At 44.7% G+C, this 26,491-nt stretch overlaps 1 protein-coding gene across 1 annotated transcript; it reads right to left on the bottom strand.

Annotated features, from left to right (window-relative positions):
- Window positions 1-704: 704 nt before the first annotated feature.
- On the bottom strand, window positions 705-12,816 carry LOC311138071 (protein ILRUN-like). Its single transcript, XM_084172722.1, has 5 exons — window positions 12,512-12,816; window positions 11,689-11,843; window positions 11,338-11,535; window positions 8,892-9,199; window positions 705-2,535 (listed from the first exon to the last, which is right to left on the bottom strand). The coding sequence occupies exons 1-5, from the start codon at window positions 12,667-12,669 to the stop codon at window positions 2,500-2,502; spliced, it is 855 nt and encodes a 284-aa protein (XP_084028848.1). The 5' UTR covers window positions 12,670-12,816; the 3' UTR covers window positions 705-2,499.
- Between the last annotated feature and the right edge of the window lie 13,675 nt (window positions 12,817-26,491).

Here is a 26,491-nt window from a genome sequence, read left to right as displayed (position 1 = left end):
TGTTTTTTTTCCTTAATGTGTATGCACCGTATGTAGTTTATTTTCCGCTCTTATGACATACAATGTGATTGAGGTGTAGCTATCAGCAAAGTCAGTGCTAGTAGGAAAGAAGTAAAGTGCAAGTGTTAGTTCATGAAAGGCAAGGGGTGTTCATTTTTTTTTTTTTAATAGGTGGGGGGGGGGGGGGGGGGGGGGGGTGGGGGGTGCTGTGGGATTATACTTTTTCCTTTAGATTTTTTTATTGCTTTTGAGCATGTCTGAACTTTAGTCATCATGACGATGACACCACTTAGTCAGTAAGATGAAGAAGTGAGATGGCCTATACTGAACCCTGTAACCCTGGATAGCAGAGCCCACCGTGAGGAAACATCATACCTTATAGCATGTCCCATAAACCAACAGCCACACCATAAATGTGGGAAGCAGCCCCTCTGTCACCACTACTGCTTACTTCTCACCAATAGACTTGCAGTTTTTTTGTATTGCCACAGGAACGTTTCTCTCAATAACTCATTGTTCTGTCATTTGGGAACCACAGCCTCATCCTGGCAAAAGAGGACATAAAACTGTGCTGTCGTCTCCCTGCCAAACGCGGTTGATTCCTAGGAAAAGTCATTACCACTGTCACCTGCTAACCAATGTTTCAAACACAGTGTGTTACATGAGTCAATCAACAACAACAACAAAAAAAACATGGTGCCACATTTTTGGTTTCAGTGTTAATTTAATCATACAAATGTTCATTTATACATATAGGAAAAAAGGCTTTAATTTGACAATTTCCGTTCTCGTGAATGTTCTATCATAAGAATATGCAAACGCTCCACTCACCATGCCTCCTTGCTTAAAACTGCACTGACACAAATCCCAAAAAATAAAAAAATAAAGACGGAATAAAGCTAAGAATTAAACTCTCTCTCTCCCCATCTCACACACAAACAGACAGCAAGGGGCTCTACGAGTAAGAGGCAGAACAGTGAACACTGAACACTGTTTGAGAGGACTAACATAATCACCTTGACAAATACAGAAATATGAAAAGGCTGGTGTGAAAGCACAACGGCTACAAGAAAACAGGGCCTTTCCATCAGAAGGAACCATAAGATACCCATCATATATACTCTTGTATGGGCATCTACAAGATCTTTAGTCTATCCATAACAATTGTCATCAATTTCCTTCTTTTTTTATTTACTCATAACCTTGTGGAAATGGTGGAACATTGGAAGCAGAGAAATCTTGCTTGAAGAACGTGACGGTAAAAAAACAAAAACACGACAACATTCCGAATGAGAAACAAATTGCATAACATGATGTTGTTAACTTGGTTGATACTATATAAATTGTAAACAATGACTAATATAACTACATCTCTTATAGAGCATTCTCCACTTTTATGCAGATGAATGAATGAATTCTAGGGTTGAACCTATGTCCTTTTGAGTGTATGTACCCAATTTACTTAATTTGACAATCAAAAACGGGACTCAATGTTGTCAAGTTTGGAAGAAAACTAAAACAAGGACAACATATACTATTACAACAGACAATAATATCTAGATCCAGACACCATACAGAAACTAAATCAAATCACCACTTGTAAACATCTGAAGTGGCATCGTGCAAACTGCAGAAACAAAACAAACGGTGCAGATATTGCCGAATTTAAATACCCCTCCCTATGATTTAAATACCCCTCCCTATGATGGGAAAGGAAAGTATATTTTTCTATGATGTCTGTCATGTCAGTCAGTGTGGTTTGGTTGTTTAGTTAATAGCACCATCTGCTGGCTCGAAAGAACAAGCTTCACCACTGAATGATGCATCTCTGTGTCGTAAGTACAGTACAGCAAAGGCTTATTTACGGGGCAACTCATTCACAGGCCTGTATCCTAGTTTCTGAAACATCAGGTGGAGGATTGTTTTTGGGGAATTAGTATTATATCTAGTTTAATCTATTTAGATGTGTACGTACATAGGTCACAACAACTTCTTTACCAAAGTTGTATCCACCACTTCGTGCTTAGTAAAATCCAAAAGGAAACTATACACGTGCACAGACGCACAATTCAGAACACACAGACATGAATTCAAATCCTACAATAATAGCTCAACAGGCAAAATTGTTTTAGATGGCATTTTCTCACACATTTCATTTGCTCAAGCTCACACACATCCATCATTTTGCTAAGCTCATCCAGCAGTGCCTACCCTACACTAATGAGGTGTGTTGACAGCTAAAAACAAAAAGGTATGTAGTAGAATTTAGGATTTATAGCACTCTTTATGTAGCAACACAGGTAGGGTATTCACTGGGATAGGTGCCTCCTTGTTCTCACTGTAGTTTGTGTTTTGGTGGATTGGGGTAGGGCCCAAGGGAGAGGGTTGTCTAGAGTCTGTATGAAATGTGTCCCTCACCCTCTCCGGTGCCCCTGCCCGCAGCTCATCATCAGCATTCCCAGGTCTGTTCAGCACCACCTGGTCTGGGTCTCCATCTTTCTAACTCTGGCCTAACGGATAGGGCCCATGAACACCCTGAGGAGAGACACAGAATACAGTCAACACATGGCAAAAGCAAAATGTATTCTTTGTGTTATTATCCTTCTGTTACTTTTCTATTTCTCTCTCTGCATTTTTGGGGAGTATTTCACTGTTAGTCTACACCTGTTGTTTGCGAAACATGTGACAAATAAAATGTGTACAAAATTATTTTGATTTGCGTAGGGGTTCAGTGAGGTGAAACGCTAAGAACATTCCCCAATCTAAGCGACAGGCGATCATATTTATTCTACACAATGCATTTCTATCTGAACGTTCTCTAACATAGGAGCTACACTAGGGCATTGGGAAAACAGTATATATTTTAACCTGCTAGACTGGACGTTAAACTTTTTGCCGGAGTGAGCATAGCGTAAGCCACTGCAAGGTAACCTGCCTAAACGACTATCGCCCTGTAGCACTCCAATCTCTAATTACGAAGTGCTTTGAAAGGCTGGTCATGACACATCAACACCATCATCCCAGACACCCTAGACACTCTCCAATTCGCATAGCGCCCCAACGGATCCACAGATGACCCAATCTCAATTGCACTTCACACTGCCCTCTCCCACCTGGACAAGAGGGGAAATAACTCAGACTACAGCTCAGCGTTCAACACCATAGTCCCCTCCAAGCTCATCACCAAGCTAGGGACCCTGTGACTGAACCCCTTCCTCTGCAACTGGATCCTGGACGTGTTGAAGGGCCGGCCCCAGGTGGTGAGGGTAGGCAACAACACCTCTGCCACGCTGACCCTCAACACAGGGGCCCCTCAGGGGTGTGTGCTTAGTCCATTCTTGTACTCCCTGTTCACCCACGACCGTTCATCCACGACTCCAACACCATCATCAAGTTTGCTGACGGTGGTAGGCCTGATCACCGACGGCGATAAGTCAGCCTACAGGGAGGAGGTCAGAGACTTAGCAGCGTGGTGCCAGGACAACATCCTTTCCCTCAACGTCAGTAAGACCAAGGAGCTGACTGTGGACTATAGTTAAAAGAGGGGAGAGCAGGTCCCCATCCACATCGACGGGGCTGTTGTGGAGTGGGTCGAGAGCTTCAAGTTCCTTGGCGTCCACATCATTAAGGACCTAACATGGTCCACACACACCTGCACAGTTGTGAAGAGGGCACGACAGCGCCTCTTCCCCCTCAGAAGGCTGAAAATATTTGGTATGGGCCCTCGGATCCTCAAAAAGTTCAACAGCTGCACCATCGAGTGCATCTTGACTGGCTGCATCACCGCTTGATATGGTAAATGCACCACTCTTGACCGCAAAGCGCTAGAGGGTGGTGCGGACAGCCCAGTACTTCACTGGTGGCCGAGCTACCTGCCATCCAGGACCTCTATATCAGGCGGTGTCAGAGGAAATCCCAATCTACAATATTTTTACCCCTTTTTCTCCCCAATTGGTGGTTACAGTCTTGTCCCATCGCTGCAACTCCCGTACAGACTCGGGAGAGGCGAAGGTCGAGAGCCATACGTCCTCTGAAACACGACCCCGACAAGCCGCACTGCCCGCTTAACCCGGAAGCCAGCCACACCAATGTGTCAAAGGAAACACTGTACAGCTGGCGACCGAAGTCAGCGTGCATGCACCCGGCACGCAACAAGGAGTCGCTAGAGCGTGATGGGACAAGGACATCCCAGCCGGCCAAACCCTACCCTAACGACGCTGGGCCAATAGTGCGCCGCCTCATGGGTCTCCCAGTCGCGGCCGGCTGCGACACAGCCTGGGATCGAACCTGTGTCTGTAGTGACGCCTCTAGCACTGTGATGCAGTGTCTTAGACCGCTGCGCCACGCGGGAAGCCCATTGATCATCCTTGAGATGTTTCTACAACTTAATTGGAGTCCACCTGTGGTAAATTCAATTGACTAAACATGATTTGGAAAGGGACACACCTGTCTATATAAGGTCCCACAGTTGACAGTGCATGTCAGAGCAAAAATCAAGCCAAGAGGTCGAAGGAATTGTCGGTAGAGCTCCGAGACAGGATTGTGTCGAGGCACAGATCTGGGGAAGGGTACCACAACATTTCTGCATTGAAGGTCCCCAAGAACAGTGGCCTCCATCATTCTTAATTGAAAGAAGTTTGGAACCACCAAGACTCTTCCTAGAGCTGGCCGCCCGGCCAAACTGAGCAATCGGGGTAGAAAGGCCTTGGTCAGGGAGGTGACCAAGAACCAGATAGTCACTCTGAACAGAGCTCAAGAGTTCTTCTGTGGAGATGGGAGAATTTTCCAGAAAGACAACCATCTCTGCAGCACTCCACCAATCAGGCCTTTATGGTAGAGTGGCCAGACGGAAGCCACTTCTCAGTAAAAGGCAAAAGACAGCCCACTTGGAGTTTGCCAAAAGGCACCTAAAGGACTCTCTGGTCTGATGAAACCAAGATTGAACTCTTTGGCCTGAATGCCAAGTGTCACGTCTGGAGGAAACCTGGCACCATTCCTATGGTGAAGCATGGTGGTGGCAGCCTAATGCTGTGGGGATGTTTTTCAGCGGCAGGGACTGGGAGACTAGTCAGGATCGAGGGAAAGATGAACGGAGCAAAGTACAGAGAGATCCTTGATGAAAACCGTCTCAAGAGCGCTCAGGACCTCAGACTGGGACGAAGGTTCACCTTCCAACAGGACAATGACCCTAAGCACACAGCAAAGACAACATAGGAGTGGCTTCGAGACAAGTCTCTGAATGTCCTTGAGTGGCCTAGCCAGAGCCTGGACTTGAACCCAATCTAACATCTCTGAAGAGTCCTGAAAATAGCTGTGCAGCAACGCTCCCCATCCAACCGGACAGAGATTGAGAGGATCTGCAGAGAAGAATGGGAGAAACTCCCCAAATACAGGTGTGCCAAGCTTGTAGCGTCGTACCCAAGAAGACTCGAGGCTGTAATCGCTGTCAACGGTTCTTCAACAAAGTACTGAGTAAAGGGTCTGAATACTTATGTAAATGTGATAGTTTTTTTTATATACATTTGCAAACATTTCTAAAAACCTGTTTTTGCTTTGTCATTATGGGGTATTGTGTATAGATTGATTAGGGGGAAAAAACAATAATACATTTTAGAATAAGTCTGTAACGTAACAAAATGTGGAAAAGGTGAAGGGGTCTGAATACTTTCCGAATGCACTGCACACCATATACACACTCACTCACACACACTACATTGACACTCCCACACACATTCACATACACTACATAAGCAAACCGACAACACAAACACATGATTTGATGATGCTGCTCTGTTCTTTATCTATCCTGATGCCTAGTCACTTTACCCGGCCTTCATGTACATATCTACCTCAAATACCTTATTATCTATCCTGATGCCTAGTCAATTTACCTTCATGTACATACAGTTGAAGTTGGAAGTTTACATACACCTTAGCCAAATACATTTAAACTCAGTTTTTCACAATTCCTGACATTTAATCCTAGTAAAAATTCCCTGTCTTAGGTCAGTTAGAATCACCACTTTATTTTAAGAATGTATAATAATAGTAGAGAGAATGATTTATTTCAGCTTTTATTTCTTTCATCACATTCCCAGTGGTTCAGACGTTTACATACACTCAATTAGTATTTGGTAGCATTGCCTTTAAATTGTTTAACTTGGGTCAAACGTTTCGGGTAGCCTTCCACAAGCTTCCCACAATAAGTTGGGTGGATTTTGGCCCATTCCTCCTGACAGAGCTGGTGTAACTGAGTCAGGTTTGTAGGCCTCCTTGCTCGCACACGCTTTTTCAGTTCTGCCCACACATTTTCTATAGGATTGAGGTCAGGGCTTTTTGATGGCCACTCCAATACCTTGACTTTGTTGTCCTTAAGCCATTTTGCCACAACTTTGGAAGTATGCTTGGGGTCATTGTCCATTTGGAAGACTCATTTGCGACCAAGCTTTAACTTCCTGACTGATGTCTTGAGATGTTGCTTCAATATATTCACATAATTTTCCTTCCTCATGTTGCCATCTATTTTGTGAAGTACCCCAGTCCCTCCTGCAGCAAAGCACCCCCACAGCATGATGCTGCCACCCCCGTGCTTCACGGTTGGGATGGTGTTCTTCGGCTTGCAAGTCCCCCTTTTTCCTCCAAACATAACGATGGTCATTATGGCCAAACATAACTCTGCATCGTTGGGATGGGCTCGTAAGCAAGCATTTCACGGTAAAGTCTACACCAGTTGTATTCGGCGCATTTGACAAATACAATTTTATTTGAAATATCCTATTGTTCTCGGGCGTGAGCTACGTGTCAATCTTGAAATTAGAGCCAGAGCGCAATTCTATGCTGAACAGCACATGCCTCTCGTGGAGATGGCGTGCTCACACCTAGGTTTAATTGAAATGAATAGGAGCGTATCACACTCAGCAAAAGTTACGCATCCGGTGTAGCAGGCCAGTAAGGTTGCAGCAACATCCTGAACAGGGCAGGCCCCTACATACAGCACAGCTGTATTTTTTTGAAAGATAATCTCACCCCGTACGTAAGGAAGTACCTCAGTCCATTATTGGCTCAATAAAAGCTGTGAATGAGCAACAGAGGCACGCGTTTCTGAACAGACTAGTTTACCCAGCCAGGAGTGGCAGTAAGTTTACAGGCTGGAATAAAATGGATCGCCATGACAGAAGTATGAGGTGATTTAAAGCAGGCACGCACACACATCACATCCAAGCAGCTCTGAGGGCTATTGCACCAGTATATGGTTGTGAACTGACGAAGGGTTATTATCACATAAACAGGTAAATCAATAAAAGGGGAATAAACTGGGCAGAGCAGGAGGTGTACAGCTGCTGTAATGGTGGATGTTATTGCTCAGTGAAAACCACCAACTGACACGTAGGACCAGTTTCAGAGACACAGATTAGGACAACAAGGCACTTTCAATGGAGAAGCTCAATTGAGAATGCTTTTTAGTCCAGGACTAGGCTTAATATGCGTCTGGGAAACCCGTAGAGTTTACCTTTAGAGCAGGGGTGTCAAACATACGGCCCGTGAACCGCAAGGTGGTTTGCGCAAAAAAATAGCTAATTTTTTTTTTGGGGGGGGGGGAAACGATCTCAATCAACATTGAAATAACTAAAACTAAGCCTCCCAAGTGGCGCAGAGGTCTAAGTCACTGCATCGCAGTGCTTGAGGCGTCACTACAGACCCGGGTTCGATCCCAGGCTGTGTCACAGCCGGCCGTGACTGGGAGACCAATGAGGCGACGCACAATTGGCCCAGCGTCGTCCAGGTTAGGGGAGGGTTTGGCCGACCAGGATCTCCTTGTCCCATCGTGCTCTAGTGACTCCTTGTGGCAGGCCGGGTGCCTACAAGCTGACTTCGGTCACCAGCGTGACGGTGTTTCCTCTGACACATTGGTGTGGCTGGCTTCCAGGTAAAGCAAGCAGTGCGGCTTGGCAGGGTCGTGTTTCAGAGGATGCATGGCTCTCGACCTTTGCCTCTCCTGAGTCCGTAGGGGAGTTGCAGCGATGGGACAAGACTAACTACCAATTGGGTATGAAACTGTGTAGAAATGATAATGGAGCTACATTTACAGTCTCTTTACTCTGTCCAGCTTGCTAACAGTCAGGGAGCGTTGAAAATTCCAAAAGCGATGGAGAGGAAATATAACACATTTTAAGTGCGGCACTCCGGACCTCACAGGGATAGTCCCCAATGCTGGAAGGGTGTGAAAAAGTTTGGGAATGCATGCCTTAGAGGAACCGCACAGACACATAGAATAACAAATGTACCTCTGGAAGAGCTCTCATGTGTTTTCTACATCTGTTCAATCGCATAATGTGGTACAATGGAGGACGGTGGTTGATATGTTATTTTTTCCTATACTACTATTGTTTTGCATAACAGGATGGTGGAATTTTTAGAAGGTCTGTCTGTTGCGTCTGGTCGCCAACGTGACAGGAAGGCTTACCTTTGAGCCAGGTGAGGGTGCAGTAAACAATGGAAAAATTTGTAACATTTAACCAGTGTCTAAATCACAACAATGCTTTTCATAGATTACTGATTAACAATACTGATGAAGAACAATTTATCTGTGCCACAACTCAAAGCAGAGCTCTATTGTGTTTTTTCCACACTACTGATAGTAACTGTACTGCAGTGGTAACACCTGGAAAACCTCCCTAACACTACTCTCTTGTGACAGCAAAAAAAAATATTTTCAATTGGAGGTTTCAAAGCCAGGCATGAAAAGAGTACTTTTTACACAAATCCAAACGTGGCACAGAAATTGGACTTGTGCTCCCACAAGTATCCCGATGTTTAAGCAGAAAACAGTGAGGAGTGGACATCAGCTTGTTTCGAGGAAAGCCAACCATGGTTCATTCATTCATACATACCTGACTGTAAGTCACTACTGATAGATTGTTTTGGAGCCCATTCGATGCTCTATTTACAGCATTGTGAGACAGTCCGTTTTCATCTTGCTGGATGGCATCCTGCCTGCCCTCCCAGGCTCCTCCAGGCTCTTTGAAGTTGTTGTTGCCTCTGGCGTCATGTTTGCTCTTCTGTGGCGAGGCGAAAGGGTTGAAGTCTCCCTCCACGTTGCGGTGCGGCTGGGTGTTGAACTCCGTCTCGAAGGAGGACAGTTGCTGTGTCACGCCCAAAAGGCCCCCCACCTCCACGCTGAGGATCACCCAGATCACGTCTGTGTGGGCAGAGAGAGTGACACACACCAGGCGTTAAGGGTGACGTGTTCTGTCCAGGAGACATCACTGGTGGTAGTGCTAGGAGTTAAATACCCCAAATGCTCAGTAATCATTTATAAAAAGTACTCACGAGTTTACATTTTGGTCAAGTTGACTAATTTCAAGACATTGATTGACCACTCAATGTCTTGAAAAAGTACTTCACACTAAAACGTTAGCAATAGAGGTCTTCATGGTTCCGAAATGGATCCGTGGCTTTCCCACCAGACCCAATACGCATAAATATTTTTTTTGCAAAATTGAGACACGTTCCAAATGGACCAGAGGACAGTCAGGCACGTTCCGAAAAGGACCGTGGAAAACAGACCCAAACAGACCCGTGCTGGTTCGGATCTGAGAGTAGAAAGAGAGAAAGAAACCTCCAACTGGGCTCTGCCAGCGCCGTCAATAAACAAGCCATATTGGCTAAATGATCCAGTGACATGTCCTTAAAAACTGCCTATAACAAATTACAAAAAAAATATTTGTTGTGTTTCGATGTGCAGCATATTCAAAACATTATATTCTATTTATTGCTTTTTCCATTTTTACTTTCCTAAAACAATAATTGTCTACATCACGGTTCAGCTGTTGGAGATTTGAGCGATAAATGCATCAGGGCATTGCATGCATATCGGCCTACGCGTCCAATAAATATTAAAGGAGACAAGCCTGCAGTAGCTAACCCTAATAATAGCCATACCCCACCAAACCTTCACAAAAGTTGCTTAAATTTATTAGGGTAATATGAAAAGTCAAGTCAAGTCATGGTTTATAGGGGAAATACGAACAGGTTATTATATTGCAGCATTAAATTAATGACCAACAAAGGCGATTGGCCTACCGTAGGCCAACCCAACAAATGACAGCAATAGGCTAATGCTATTTATTTTACAACAGGCCTACTTTTAACCTTAAACTAAATAGGGAGGACAAAATTAAAAGACAGTTAGAACTTAATTTAGCCAACAAAAATGTATCAACAAAATGAGACAAAACACTTTTTGCATAGGCTATTTAAAGAACTGGTTTAGATGATTAAATATGCCTAGAATAATAATAATAATAATAATAATAATAATGCCTAAACAATTGATAATAAATACAAAAATAAATAAATTAAAGGTCAAAAATTGCATCAAACCTGAATAGCGAGTTGCACACAGTCCATTTGGTCACGCCAGCGTTCTTCTTTGTCCACTACAATATTAAAACTTGTCCCCGAGGACATTCCCCTCGTCGTCCCTGAGGACATTCCCCTCGTCGGCTTCTTTTCCCTGAACTCTTTCTCCTCTAACTTTAGTTTTACTTCAATGAAAAAGGACTTCATCTTCACAATCAACAGTAGCTTAGGCCAAGACCCCTTTTACTGGCCATCTCTCTTTCCCTCTCCTCAGTAGCAGGCGCACCAGTTTCAGCTGGACATAAGCTGTACGTTTTATTGAGTTGCAATTGGCTAAAACAGATAACAAGCTTGCAGTTCTCATCACACAAACACTAAATTAACAGAAGACAGGTCCAATCGGGTCCAGTCGGTAAATACATTTTAATTGCACATATCCGAGACCCGTGGCAATTATATCAGACCCGACCCAGATCTATGACAAAAGTCAGAATTTAGGACCCGCACCCGCTACGGTCCCATGTCGGATCTCGGAATTTCTGGTCTGTTGAAACCGTGAAGACCTCTAGTTAGCAAACAAACATGCAGGTTGACGTTTATTGTCATGAGTCTTGCCCTGGAGGCAGAACTGAGTAATTTCTGCTAGATGGGCCAGCAGCAAAGTCAAAATTGGCTTTATTGTAAAAATCCATGAAAACAAACATTTGCTTTATAGTCTTAATTAAAGGTTAGGCATTAGGGTTAGCAGTGTGGTTAGGGTTAAGGTTAGGTTTAAAATCAGATTTTATGACTTTGTGGCTGTGCCAACTACTGACCACTCGGCCGAGCTGCCTCCAGAGCAAGATCCATGACGATAAACGCTAACCTGCCACAAACATGCAAAGGTTAACGTGTGTGGATTATTTCTAGAATTGGTTACACCCTTATAAAACAAATTGTCAACAAAACAGTGTATCTGCGCCGTTCTGGACCTACCTCCATAAAACAGCCCTGTGGGTGTGCACATCCTCCATTGGCCCTGGTACATGCCGGGAGCAGCGGGGCTGCGCATCTGCACACTGACATCTGAGATCTCCTGGGGTTCTAGACAGCGCACCATCACCATGTTGACGTGGCCAAACTGGTCCCCTCCAATGTACTTCAGACATACCCCGGGTGGCCAGGAATCTGCACCTGTGAAACAGACAGACAAAGAGATTACACACGTTTACAGGCGAGTGGTTTCCGGGTCTTACATTGCAGTGAAGGTTTTTCTTATTGTGTGACTTTACATTGATGAATCATAGGTAGGGTGATATGATCCGGATGACTGAAAGGTAACCCCACCTGTGTTCTGTATCCTCCAGATCTTTGTGAATGGTGTGTCGGGGGGAACAGACTCTCCCTCACCAATCGTAACATCCTCCACAAAGGACATGGATTGTGTGTTGATGCTGGGACTCTCAACATCATAATAGGCACCGATGGCTGCCTGTAGATTCCTATTTTAATGGCAAAAGGCATTGAGAAGAGTGGGTGAGTCAATGTCATGTTTAATTTGCAAGTATTCAAACCTGATCCAGTTCCTGAAACTACTTCACAACAACATTTAAAATAAGAAAAAAAAAAAAATATTGCTGATAATGATTTCCCCTGGCAAGAATATGAGTCGAGGTCATTTATCAGGATCGTTTTATTTTGTTCAGTGATAGTCGTTTTAGGCTAGTTTATCTCACTACCGATTAAATTACGTCATCATATCACAAACACTTGTTAGGTGATATAAAATGTACGCCTAGAGCCCATTGGTGCGAGCTTGAACATATGATATCTACACCACAACTAGCTAGCTAACGTTACACAATTAACAAATCTGGTCAGGTTAGCTATGGTGAATATTTCTGTTGCAATACGTCCTTTGTTTTTAGCAAAGGTAGCTAGACTTAGTTAGCCAATGGTAATCTATTACAATGTATCTGGCGTTAGCTACAGTTTCACATAGCTAACGTTAGCCTAGCTATGTCCTAGCAGCAATGACAGTCAATGCAAATTATCGACACAAGAAGCTATATAGCGATACATGAAAGAGAAAAAGAGACAGCCTCCGTGACTACTCAAAAGGTACCTAGCTAGCTACTATGCAAGCTAGGCCCCACATCCCCGAACTCACCAGTTGCTCATGTCAAGGAAGAAAGCGCATCCTGCCGGGTTGACCTGGAAGCCCAGCAGTCTTTGGAACTCTGAGATGAGGACGTCCTTGTCAGTGGTGCCCATGCAGTTGAATTTCTGCACGAGCTCCGAGTCCAGGTCTATGTCCATGCCCTCCATTGGCAGGTCTCCCGTGGCAGCGACGGGGGGTTCTCTCCTAATTTAGTCCGAGGCCTTATCCAGTCATAACAATCAGTTCAACAACAACAAGCGTAATACGCATGGCGGCGGGAGGGACAACGTTGGACGTCGGTGCAATCGTACGTCACCTTTCGTCACGGTGTGTGGACTAGAATTAGGAATTAAAAATCGTTCATTTAATAGGATCTCTATGTGTGGACTTTTGCCTACGTCATCTGTTGCTATTCGAGTTATTATTTTCATTGGCTTTTCTTTAGCTAATGATAAAACAGATTAGGTCATTCAATTAATGCTGTTCATCCATCTTTTTGTAGTTACTATACTGAACAAAAATATAAACGCAACATGCAACAATTTCAAAGATTTTACTGAGTTACAGTTCATAGAATGAAATCTGTCAATTGAAATAAATTCATAGGCTGTAATTTATGGACTTCACATGACTGGGCAGTGGCACAGACATGGAAGGGCATAGGCCCACCCACTTGGGAGCCAGGCTCAGCCAGTCAGAATTAGTTTTATTTCAGACATAAATAATCCTCCTCTGGGATCTTTTATTTCAGCTCATGAAACATGGGACCAACACTTTACATGTTGCGTTTATATATATATATTTTCAGTATAGTTAGCTCTGGTCCATGGTGCAGCTATATATTTTGATTTCAGTGACTTGGTTAACTTGCTTTTTTGTATCCCACAGATTTGATTGTATTTTTTGGGGGGGTTACTACACGATTCCATATGTGTTATTTCATAGTTTTGATATCTTCACTATTATTCTACAATGTAGAAAATAGTAAAAATAAAGAAAAACCCTTGAATGAGTAGAAGCAGGTAGCTTAGTGGTTAAGAGTGTTGTGCCAGTAACTGAAAGGTTGCTGGTTCTAATCCCCGAGCCGACTAGGTGAAAAATCTGTCGATGTGCCCTTGAGCAAGGCACTTAACCCTAATTGCTCCTGTAAGTCCCTCTGGATAAGAGCGTCTGCTAAATGACTAAAATGTGTGTCCAAGCTTTTGACTGGTACTGTATGTCAGAACCTGGAAAGAGACTTCCAACGCCCTCCTTTTGTGATGAACATGAATTAGTGGGCTCTAATTCATGTTCAGTCAAATGTTTCTCTGTTAATTTTGCCAAGATAAACTTTTTTATTTCAGAAAGAAGGTCTCTGTTGTGTTTCTTTAGATAGCTGCAGCACTCAACCTTAAATTGCATCCTGTATACTATAATAATTTTACCAATACGTTATTGAGCTCATTTCTAGTGGTGGAAATTATATTTTAGATGGTTTATTTGAGTTTTTTCATGGTTTATTTGAGTTGTTTTACTTAAAAAAAAGTCACCAGAACCAAGCTTGTCAGTACTTATACATATTTTGTTTTTGGGACCAGAGGAAACACTGACACATTTACATTAGTCCTTTAGCAGACGCTCTTATCCAGAGCGACTTACACAATGTATACACTGAATGCATTTTTTTTTTCATACCCCCCGTGGGAATCGAACCCACAACCCTGGCGTTGCAAACACCATGCTCTACCAACTGAGCTACATCCCTCAGCATGACATAAGTATTTGATCACCTACCAACCAGTAAGAATTCCGGCTCTCACAGACATGTTAGTTTTTCTTTAAGAAGCCCTCCTGTTCTCCACTCATTACCTGTATTAACTGCACCTGTTTGAACTCGTTACCTGAATAAAAGACACCTGTCCACACACTCAATCAAACAGACTCCAACCTCTCCACAATGGCCAAGACCAGAGAGCTGTGTAAGGACATCAGGGATAAAATCGTAGACCTGCACAAGGCTGGGATGGGCTACAGGACAATAGGCAAGCAGCTTGGTGAGAAGGCAACAACTGTTGGTGCAATTATTCGAAAATGAAAGAAGTTCAAGATGACGGTCAATCAACCTCGGTCTGGGGCTCCATGCAAGATCTCACCTCGTGGGGCATCAATGATCATGAGGAAGGTGAGGGATCAGCCCAGAACTACACGGCAGGACCTGGTCAATGACCTGAAGAGAGCTGGGACCACAGTCTCAAAGAAAACCATTAGTAACACACTACGCCGTCATGGATTAAAATCCTGCAGCACACGCAAGGTCCCCCTGCTCAAGCCAGCGCATGTCCAGGCCCGTCTGAAGTTTGCCAATGACCATCTGGATGATCCAGAGGAGGAATGGGAGAAGGTCATGTGGTCTGATGAGACAAAAATTGAGCTTTTTGGTCTAAACTCCACTCGCCGTGTTTGGAGGAAGAAGAAGGATGAGTACAACCCCAAGAACACCATCCCAACCGTGAAGCATGGAGGTGGAAACATCATTCTTTGGGGATGCTTTTCTGGAAAGGGGACAGGATGACTGCACCGTATTGAGGGGAGGATGGATGGGGCCATGTATCGTGAGATCTTGGCCAACAACCTCCTTCCCTCAGTAAGAGCATTGAAGATGGGTTGTGGCTGGGTCTTCCAGCATGACAACGACCCGAAAACACACAGCCAGGGCAACTAAGGAGTGGCTCCGTAAGAAGCATCTCAAGGTCCTGGAGTGGCCTAGCCAGTCTCCAGACCTGAGCCCAATAGAACATCTTTGGAGGGAGCTGAAAGTCCGTATTGCCCAGCGACAGCCCCGAAACCTGAAGGATCTGGAGAAGGGCTGTATGGAGGAGTGGGCCAAAATCCCTGCTGCAGTGTGTGCAAACCTGGTCAAGACCTACAGGAAACGTATGATCTCTGTAATTGCAAACAAAGGTTTCTGTACCAAATATTAAGTTCTGCTTTTCTGATGTATCAAATACTTATGTCATGCAATAAAATGCAAATGAATTACTTCAAAATCATACAATGTGATTTTCTGGATTTTTGTTTTAGATTCCGTCTCTCACAGTTGAAGTGTACCTATGATAAAAATTACAGACCTCTACATGGTTTGTAAGTAGGAAAACCTGCAAAATCGGCAGTGTATCAAATACTTGTTCTCCCCACTGTATGTGCGTACGTACCCACTGTCAACTGTCACCAAGTATGATTCCACTATGTTGTCCTCCTTCAAGCTGAGCACACAAAGAGGAATTTTGGAAAATCCTTGAGTCATGAGTTGCACCTTTCCAACATCCCTCGATGTTGGAGAACTGCACACTGGGAGTGCACACACTGTACATTTATTAAGAACCAGTTTTTAAGATTCCTGTACTCCTCAGCATCTGCTGTAGAAGGACACTTGATGGGAATATGGCATTCTCACATTCATAGAACCTTGTAGTTGGCTTGGCCAGCAGCATCAGGGAACTTGATGTGATTGTCTTTCAGTTCACATATTTCATTGCAGACTTTGTGGACTATTCTGCATAGTCAGTTCACTTACACCACACATATCTCCTGTTTCAAAATGGAAGGTTCCAGATGCCAAAAAACCTCAAGGTGATCAGTACCTGTAGGGAAGGAGGGATGGGCCTTCCCCAAAGAGAGCCAGATGAAAGCCTTGGCTCAAGCAAACAAATATCAGCTGCATTGTCTTTGTACATACGGAAACGGTCACGGAAATGTATTTCATTAAATAATTCAGTGGGTTGCTCCTGACTATAACCACCCTACTGTCTGGCCTTGGTTGTGCTCTTTGATCATCAAAAAATCAATTTTACACCATTGCCAAGGTCAACCTGGGGGCCAACATCAATCAAATTTCAATCAAATGTATTTATAAAGCCCTTTTTACATCAGCAGATGTCACAAAGTGCTATACAGAAACCCAGCCTAAAACCCCAAACAGCAAGCAATGCAGATGTAGACGCACGGTGGCTAGGAAAAACTCCATAGAAAGGCAGAAACCTAGGAGGAAACCTAGAGAGGAACCAGGCTCTGAGGGGTGGCTAATCCTCTTCTGGCTGTGCCGGGTGGAGATTATAAGAGTACATGGCCATTTAAGGCCAGATTGTTCTTCAAGATGTTCAAATGTGCATAGATGACCAGCAGGGTCAAATAATAATGACAGTGGTTGTAGAGGGTACAACAGGTCAGTACCTCAGGAGTACATGTCAGTTGGCTTTTCATAGCCAAGCATTCAAAGGTCGAGACAGCAGGTGCGGTAGAGAGAGAGAGTCGAAAACAGCAGGTCCGGGACAAGTTAGCACGTCCGGTGAACAGGTCAGGTTTCCATAGCCGCAGGCAGAACAGTTGAAACTGGAGCAGCAGCACGACCAGGTGGACTGGGGACAGCCAGGAGTCATCAGGCCAGGTAGTCCTGAGGCATGATCCTAGGGCTCAGATCCTCCGGGAGGGGAGGGAGAGAGGGAGAAAGAGAGAATTAGAGGGAGCATACACACAGGACACCAGATAAGAGAGCAGAATTACACCAGATATAACAGACTGACCCTAGTCCCCCGGCACATAGACTACTGCAACATAGATACTGGAGACTGAGACAGGGGTGGGTCGGGGGACACTGTGGCCCCGTACGACGATACCCCCGGACAGGGCCAACCAGGCAGGATATAACCCCACCCACTTTGCCAAAGCACAGCCCCCACACCACTAGAGAGATATCAACAGATCACCAACTTACTACCCTGAGAGAAGGCTGAGTGTAGCCCACGAAGATCTCCTCCACCGCACGAGCCCGAGGGGGCGCAAAACAGGAATATCACGTCTGTGACTCAACCCACTCAAGTGATGGACCCCTCCTAGGGACAGCATGGAAGAGCATTAGTAAGCCAGTGACTCAGCCCCCGTAATAGGGTCAAAGGCAGAGAATCCCAGTGGAGAGAGGGAAGCCGGCCAGGCAGAGACAGCAAGGACCTTGCCCTGCCTCCAGCTGTTTGCTTAGAAATTCTAGGGACAATAAGGAGGCCTGCGTCTTGTGACCTTTAGCGTACGTGTAGCTATGTACGGCAGGACCAAATTGGAGAGATAGGTAGGAACAAGCCCATGTAATGCTTTGTAGGTTAGCAGTAAAACCTTGAAATCAGCCCTAGCCTTAACAGGAAGCCAATTTAGAGAGGCAAGCACTGGAGTAATTTGATGAAATGTTTTGGTTCTAGTCAGGATTCTAGCAGCCGTGTTTAGCACTAACTGAATTTTATTTAGTGAATGGATGAGCTTTTCTGCATCATTTTTGGACAAGAAGTTTCGGATTTTTGCAATGTCACGAAGATGGAAAAAAGCTGTCCTTGAAATATTCTTGATATGTTCGTCAAAAGAGAGATCAGGGTCCAGAGTAACGCCGAGGTCCTTCACAGTTTTATTTGAGATGACTGTACAACCATCAAGATTAATTGTCAGATCCAACAGCAGATATCTTTGTTTCTTGGGACCTAGAACTAGCATTTCTGTTTTGTCAGAGTTTAAAAGTAAAACATTTGCCGCCATCAACTTCCTTATGTCTGAAACAAAGGCTTCCAGGGTAGGCAATTTTGGGGCTTCACCATGTTTCATCAAAATGTACAGCTGTGTGTCGTCCGCATAGCAGTGAAAGTTGACATTGTGTTTCCGAATGACATCACCAAGAGATAGAATGAAAACAATAGTGGTCCTGAAAACAATAGTGGTCCTAAACCGAACCTTGAGGAACACCGAAACGTACAATTGATTTGTCAGAGGACAAACGTCCACAGAGACGAACTGATATCTTTCCGACAGATAAGATCTAAACCAGGCAAGAACTTGTCCGTGTAGACCAATTAGGGTTTCTAATCTCTCCAAAAGAATGTGGTGATCAATGGTGTCAAAAGCAGCACTAAGGTCTGGGAGCACGAGGACAGATGCAGAGCCTTGGTCTGACGCCATTTAAAGGCCATTTAACACCTTCATGAGTGCAGTCTCAGTGCTATGATGGGGTCTAAAACCAGACTGAAGCATTTCGTATACATTATTTGTCTTCAGGAAGGCAGTGAGTTGCTGCGCAACAGCTTTTTCTAAAATGTTTGAGAGGAATGGGAGATTCGATATAGGCCAATAGTTTTTTACATTTTTCCGGGTCAAGGATTGGCTTTTTCAAGAGAGGCTTTATTACTGCCACTTTTAGTGAGTTTGGTACACATCCAGTGGATAGGGAGCCATTTATTATGTTCTATATAGGAGGGCCAAGCACAGGAAGTAGTTCTTTCAGTAGTTTAGTTGGAATAGGGTCCAGTATGCAGCTTGATGGTTTAGAGGCCATGACAATTTTCATGAATGTGTCAAGAGATACAGGGTTAAAAAACTTGAGTGTCTCCATTGATCCTAGGTCCTGGCAGTTCTGTGCAGACTCAGGACAACTGAGCTTTGGAGAAATACGCAGATTCAAAGTGGAGTCCGTAATTTGCTTTCTAATGATCATGATCTTTTCATCGAAGAAGTTCATGAATTTATCACTGCTGAAGTGAAAGCTGCTTTTGTGACATTATCACATTTTGGGGGGGGGATTGTTCTTATTCTCCTCAATTAGGTTGCAAAAATAGGATGATCGAGCAGCAGTGAGGGCTCTTCGGTACTGTCTTTCCAAGCTAGTCGGAAGACTTCCAGTCTGGTGGAGCACCATTTCCGTTCCAATTTTCTGGAAGCTTGCTTCAGGGCTCGGGTATTTTATTTATTTATTTATTTCACCTTTATTTAACCAGGTAAGCCAGTTGAGAACAAGTTCTCATTTACAACTGCGACCTGGCCAAGATAAAGCATAGTAATGCGATAAAAACAACAACACAGAGTTACATATGGGGTAAAAAAACATAAAGTCAAAAAATACAACAGAAAATATATGTACAGTGTGTGCAAATGTAGCAAGTTATGGAGGTAAGGCAATAAATAGGCTATAGTGCAAAATAATTACAATTAGTATTAACACTGGAATGCTAGATGTGCAAGAGATTATGTGCAAATAGAGATACTGGGGTGCAAAAGAGCAAAATAAATAACAATATAGGGATGAGGTAGTTGGGTGGGCTAATTTCAGATGGGCTGTGTACAGGTGCAGTGATCGGTAAGGTGCTCTGACAACTGATGCTTAAAGTTAGTGAGGGAGATAAGAGTCTCCAGCTTCAGAGATTTTTGCAATTCGTTCCAGTCATTGGCAGCAGAGAACTGGAAGGAATGACGGCCAAAGGAGGTGTTGGCTTTGGGAATGACCAGTGAGATATACCTGCTGGAGCGCAGACTACGGGTGGGTGCTGCTATGGTGACCAATGAGCTAAGATAAGGCGGGGATTTGCCTAGCAGTGATTTATAGATGGCCTGGAGCCAGTGGGTTTGACGACGAACATGTAGTGAGGACCAGCCAACAAGAGCATACAGGTCACAGTGGTGGGTAGTGTATGGGGCTTTGGAGACAAAACGGATGGCACTGTGATAGGCTACATCCAATTTGCTGAGTAGAGTGTTGGAGGCTATTTTGTAAATGACATCGCCGAAGTCAAGGATCGGTAGGATAGTCAGTTTTACGAGGGCATGTTTGGCAGCATGAGTGAAGGAGGCTTTGTTGCGAAATAGGAAGCCGATTCTAGATTTAACTTTGGATTGGAGATTCTTAATGTGAGTCTGGAAGGAGAGTTTACAGTCCAGATTGTCTAGCCCAGCTGATTTGTAGGGGTCCAGATTTTGCAGCTCTTTCAGAACATCAGCTGTCTGAATTTGTGTGAAGGAGAAGCGGGGGGGGGGCATGGGCAAGTTGCAGCGGAGGGTGCAGAGTTGGTGGCCGGGGTAGTGGTAGCCAGGTGGAAAGCATGGCCAGCCGTAGCAAAATGCTTGTTGAAATTCTCAATTATTGTAGATTCATCGGTGGTGATAGTGTTTCCTAGCCTCAGTGCAGTGGGCAGCTGGGAGGAAGTGCTCTTATTCTCCATGGACTTTACAGTGTCCCAAAACGTTTTGGAGTTAGTGCTACAGGATGCAAATTTCTGTTTGAAAAAGTTAGCCTTTGCTTTCCTTACTGCTTGTCTGTATACCAGGGAGCACATTTCTTGTGACAAATGTTTTTTTGTTTTTAGGGTTGCGACTGCATCCAGGGTATTACGCAAGGTTAAATTAAGATCCTCAGTTAGGTGGTTAACCGATTTTTGTACTCCGACGTCCTTGGGAAGGTGGAGGGAGTCTGGAAGTGCATCTAGGAATCTTTGGGTTGTCCGAGAATTTATAGCACGGCTTTTGATGATCCTTGGTTGGGGTCTGAGCAGATTGTTTGTTGTGATTTTAAACGTAATAAAATGGTGGTCCGATAGTCCAGGATTATGAGGAAAAAACATTTAGATCCACAATATTTATTCCACGGGACAAAACTAGATCCAGGGTATGACTGTGACAATGAGTAGGTCCGGAGACATGTTGGACAAAACCCACTGAGTCGATGATGGCTCCGAAAGCCTTTTGGAGTGGGTCTGTGGACTTTTCCATGTGAATATTAAAGTCACCAAAAAGTAGAATATTATCTGCCATAACTACAAGGTCCGATAGGAATTTAGGAAACTCAGTGAGGAACTCTGTATACGGCCCAGGAGGCCTGTAAACAGTAGCTATAAAAAGTGATTGAGTAGGCTGCGTAGATTTCATGACTAGAAGCTCAAAAGACGAAAACGCAATCTATGTTTTATTTTATTTTATTTGCTGTCATAAATATTAGCAACACCTCCGCCTTTGCGGGATGCGCGGAGGATATGGTCACTAGTGTAACCAGGAGGAGAGGCCTCATTTAACACAGTAAATTAATCAGGCTTGAGCCATGTTTCAGTCAGGCCAATCACATCAAGATTATGATCAGTGATTAGTTCATTGACTATGACTGCCTTGGAAGTGAGGGATCTAACATTAAGTAGGTCTTTATTCCAGTGAGATTGTGGAGCTAGGGGAGTTAGAGGCCTGTCTATGTTCATAGATAAGATGAGAGCACCCCTCCAGCTAGGATGGAGTCCGTCACTCCTCAGCAGGCCAGGCTTGGTCCTGTTTGTGGGTGAGTCCCAGAAAGAGGGCCAATTATCTACAAATTCTATCTTTTGGGAGGGGCAGAAAACAGTTTTCAACCAGCAATTGAGTTGTGAGACTGCTGTAGAGCTCATCACTCCCCCTAACTGGGAGGGGGCCAGAGAAAATTACTCGATGCCAACACATCTTTCTAGCTGATTTACACACTGAAGCTATGTTGCGCTTGGTGACCTCTGACTGTTTCATCCTAACATCGTTGGTGCCGACGTGGAAAACAATATCCCTATACTCGCTACATTCGCCAGTATTAGCCTTAGCCAGCACCATCTTCAGATTAGCCTTTACGTTGGTAGCCCTGCCCCATGGTAAACAGTGTATGATCGCTGGATTATTCTTTTTAAGTCTAATATTGCGGGTAATGGAGTCGCCAATGACTAGGGTTTTCAATTTGTCAGAGCTAATGGTGGGAGGCTTCGGCAGCTCAGACCCCATAACGAGTGGATGAGAGACCTGAGAAAGGTCGGTCTCTGACTCAGACTCTTTGCTTAATGGGGAGAACTGGTTGAACGTTTCTGTCGGCTGAATGAGCAACACCAGTTGAGCATGCCGACAGCATTTATTTCCAGAAGCCTTGAAAAAATTGTCCGGCTGCAGGGACTATGCGGGGGGATTTTTACTACTATCTGTACTTACTGGTGGCACAGACGCTGTTTCATCCTTTTCTACACTTAAATTGCCCATGCCTAACGATTGCATCTGAAGCTGTGCTTGCAACACAGCTATCCTCACCATAAGGCCATAGTTCTCCTGCCTCTGGCCAGGTTTAATTTAAATCTTACCTTAGATTAACTCTAATCGTCTTTCTGGAAATCAGACTTTTTAAATCTATACTAGGGCAAACCTGAGACAATTTTAAACCATGACTGAAAAATGCCATTTCATTTAGTCCAGTTTAAAAGTGCAATTTAGTCTAGGATTAGGCTCTGTCCGCGAAACCACCCCAATATATTTTTACAGCCATCGGTGAGAAAGACCCACTACAGTGGATGAAAGCATAAAGAGAATGTGAAAGACTACTACCAGAAATGGATGGAGGAGCAGACACAGAGCCTCACCGATAAAACAAGTCAGCACATATGAAGGGGATAGCTAAACATTCAGCACATTCTATATTTATAAGCAACAGCTTGTGCAGATAAAAAAAACATTCACAAGCCCCACACACCCATAATAATCGCATAGTGTGAATAACGTAGCGAATTCAGGGGTAGCCCCCTGATCAGGATTTGAACTCTGATCCAGCCACTGTCAGACCAACGCCTTAGCCCTTACGCCAGCGTTTCCCAAACTCGGTCCTCGGGACCTACGTTTTTGTTTTTTACCCTAGCACTATACAGCTGATTCAAATAATCAACTAATCATCAAGTACCGAGTTTGGGAAACGCTGCCTTACGCCAAGAGATCCCAACCTCATTTAAGGTCGCTACACTACCCCCTTCCTTTGAGAGTGTGACCCCACGCTTCTTTATGCCAAGTCCCTCACGTAAACACATGCCTCTCCGATGGCCTCACGGGCACCATCCCACGTTTGACACCAATGTAGTGAATTCAGGGGAACGGACTTGGTAGGATCTTCCCCGACTGGGACTCAAACCAGGATACAGAGACTGTCAACCCAACACCTTAGCCCTAGGTGTTGTTTGGTTAGGTGTCGGGTTGCTACAATATGTTAACATGTTGCCTTGTGTTTTCCTCCTCAGTGGCTGCCTTCCTGTTGGGGAAGATCCTGCCTAGTCCGTTCCCTGGTGCACCTCCCCAGGCAGAGCCATGCTCCCTCCTCCAAACATCAGTAAGTAGACTGTGGACCAACCACAACAGTGCTAGCATTTGGGGGAAATTCTATCTAGTTAAATGTGGTACAGATACACAGCCAGCGCCAGAAAGAATCAGTTGGATGGGCATTTGATATCTATTGGAGGGCACGTTTATAAAAAAAAAAGGGTTCTGTAGTAAAGATGTAATGTAACTGTAAAAATGTATTACCATTTAATGTGGCATAAACACAAAGTCATGATGTTTTTATCGGATTGTCAAAGCATAGGGTAGGGCAGTGTGAGCAGGACCAGCAGTGTCATTTGACTTAACAAACGAGGATCTGATGTCGTCAACCTACTTTTGAAAATGGTTGACAAAGTCATCCACAGAGAGGGAAGAGGGGGGGGGGGGGGATTCAGCAGGGAGGAGAAGGTGGCAAAGAGCTTCCTAGGGTTAGAGGCAGATGCTTGGAATTTAGAGTGGTAGACAGTGGCTTTAGCAGCAGAAACAGAGGAAGAAAATGTAGAGAGGAGGGAGTGAAAAGATGCCAGGTCCGCAGGGAGTCTAGTTTCCCTCCATTTCCGCTCGGCTGCCTGGAGCCCTGTTCTGTGAGCTCGCAATGAGTCAAGCCACGGAGCAGGAGGGGAGGACCGAGCCGGCCGGGAGGATAGGGGACATAGAGAGTCAAAGGATGCAGAAAGGGAGGAGAGGAGGGTTGAGGAGGCAGAATCAGGAGATTGGAGGGAGAAGGATGAGCAGAGGGAAGAGATGATAGGATGGAAGAGGAGAGAGTAGCGGGAGAGAGAGAGCGAAGGTTGCGACGGCGCATTACCATCTGAGTAGGGGCAGAGTGAGTAGTGTTGGAGGAGAGCGAGAGAGAAAAGGATACAAAGTAGTGGTCGGAGACATGGAGGGGAGTTGCAGTGAGAGTAGAAGAACAGCATCTAGTAAAGATGAGGTCAAGTGTATTGCCTGCCTTGTGAGTAGGGGGGGACGGTGAGAGGGTGAGGTCAAAAGAGGAGAGGAGTGGAAAGAAGGAGGCAGAGAGAAATGAGTCAAAGGTAGACGTAGGGAGGTTAAAGTCACCCAGAACTGTGAGTGGTGAGCCATCCTCAGGAAAGGAACTTATCAAGGTGTCAAGCTCATTGATGGGAACTTGGAGGGCGATAAATGACAAGGATGTTAAGCTTGAATGGGCTAGTGACTGTGACAGCATGGAATTTAAATGAGGAGATACTCCTGAGTGGCGCAGTGGTCTAAGGCACTGCATCGCAGTGCTAACTGTGCCACTAGAGATCCTGGTTCGAATCCAGGCTCTGTCGCAGCCGGCCGCGACCGGGAGACTCATGGGCGGCGCACAATTGGCCCAGCGTCGTCCAGGGTAGGGGAGGGAATGGCCGGCAGGGATGTAGCTCAGTTGATAGAGCATGGCGTTTGCAATGCCAGGGTTGTGGGTTCGATTCCCACGGGGGAACAGTATAAAAAAAATATATATATGTATTCACTAACTGTAAGTCGCTCTGGATAAGAGCGGCTGCTAAATGACTAAAATGTCAAATGAGATGGACAGATGGGTCAGGGGAAAAAGAGAGAATGTCCACTTGGGAGAGATGAGGATTCCTGTGCCACCACCCCGCTGACCAGATGCTCTCAGGGTATGCGAGAACACATGGTCAGACGAGGAGAGAGCAGTAGGAGTAGCAGTGGTAATCAATGTTTCCGTCAGCGCCAAGAAGTCGAGGGACTGGAGGGTAGCATAGGCTGAGATGAACTCTGCCTTGTTGGCCGCAGAACGGCAGTTCCAGAGGCTGCCGGAGACCTGGAACTCCACGTGGGTCGTGCGTGCAGGGACCACCAGGTTAGAGAGGCAGCAGCCACGCGGTGTGAGGCGTTTGTATAGCCTGTGCGGAGAGGAGAGTACAGGGATAGACAGAGGCATAGTTGACAGGCTACAGAAAATGGCTACAATAATGCAAAGGAGATCGGAATGAAATGAACTAAACATCTGGGAAAGCGAGAGAGCGGGGCCTCCCTCACTTACGTTTCACTGAAACACCCAAATATAACTCTCCCAACTTCCACCTCAGAAACTATAACCTACTAAAGAAATTACCTCAATAACATCATTTTCGGCAGTTAAATGCAAACATTTTTTTTATTTTTTATAAAAGGCTATCTATTTATATTGTTTTTTAACACTATAATTTGTTTACAAGCATGATAGCTGTTATTTTAGTTTATGTTTGACAAAGCTTGTTTGACATTAGCCAATCTGCGTTTCTCAACCACTTCAAAACACGTGAAAACGTTGAACTGTTTTTTATGACTTCACAACTGGTAATTACCACCTTCCCACTTGGTTATGAACGCAGCAATAAACCTGTGATTTGTGAACCCCAGGTGGCCCTCCATGCCCAGCCATGCTACCAGCACCCAGGCCCCCTAAGGGTGGTCATTGTCCTCTTATGATGGGCCCCCCACCACTTGGGATGATGCCTGTAGGTGAGATTGTTGCCCCAACACCTACATTATATATTGTTGATGTAAAAATATTTTTGATAGGCATTGGATTGAAGTTCTGTAAGTTCTCACCTGCGTTTACTAAATGTATCTGCTGCTGAACAAAATACAGTAGTTCATGCCTGGTCAAGGTCATCACTTTGAGATGTATTTTTCACCAAGATTTGATAGAATGGATTCAGAAGGGACATGTATACTCGACCATGATTATGATCTAATGTGAATACCAAGTGAAATCAGTTAAGATGTCTGTGATGTTTGCTGTCCTGTAGGTCCAGGTATGCGACCACCAATGGGCCACATGCAGATGATGCCTGGCCCACATATGATGCGACCCATCGGCCAATGATGCTAATCAGACCGGGTATGATCCGGCCAGACAGATGAGACCCAAAATCAAGTGTTTTGCACTGCCTTACATGCTCTTTGGAGGACACTGCTGCCCCAAATGCATTGTTTGGGGTTTTTGAAATGCCTATTGTCTCGACCCTAAAACTCTTTTGGTGTAGTTCCACATCATCCATCTTTATCTCCATCAAAACCATTTCTTAGCTTGAAAAAGTAGTAACATCTGCTAAATGA

The sequence above is a fragment of the Coregonus lavaretus genome, assembly GCF_964263955.1.
Source record: "Coregonus lavaretus genome assembly, chromosome: 12".
NCBI classification, from domain to species: domain Eukaryota; kingdom Metazoa; phylum Chordata; class Actinopteri; order Salmoniformes; family Salmonidae; genus Coregonus; species Coregonus lavaretus.
Note: the sequence above shows the minus strand (reverse complement) of the source record. Positions and strands in the feature narration are given on the sequence as shown.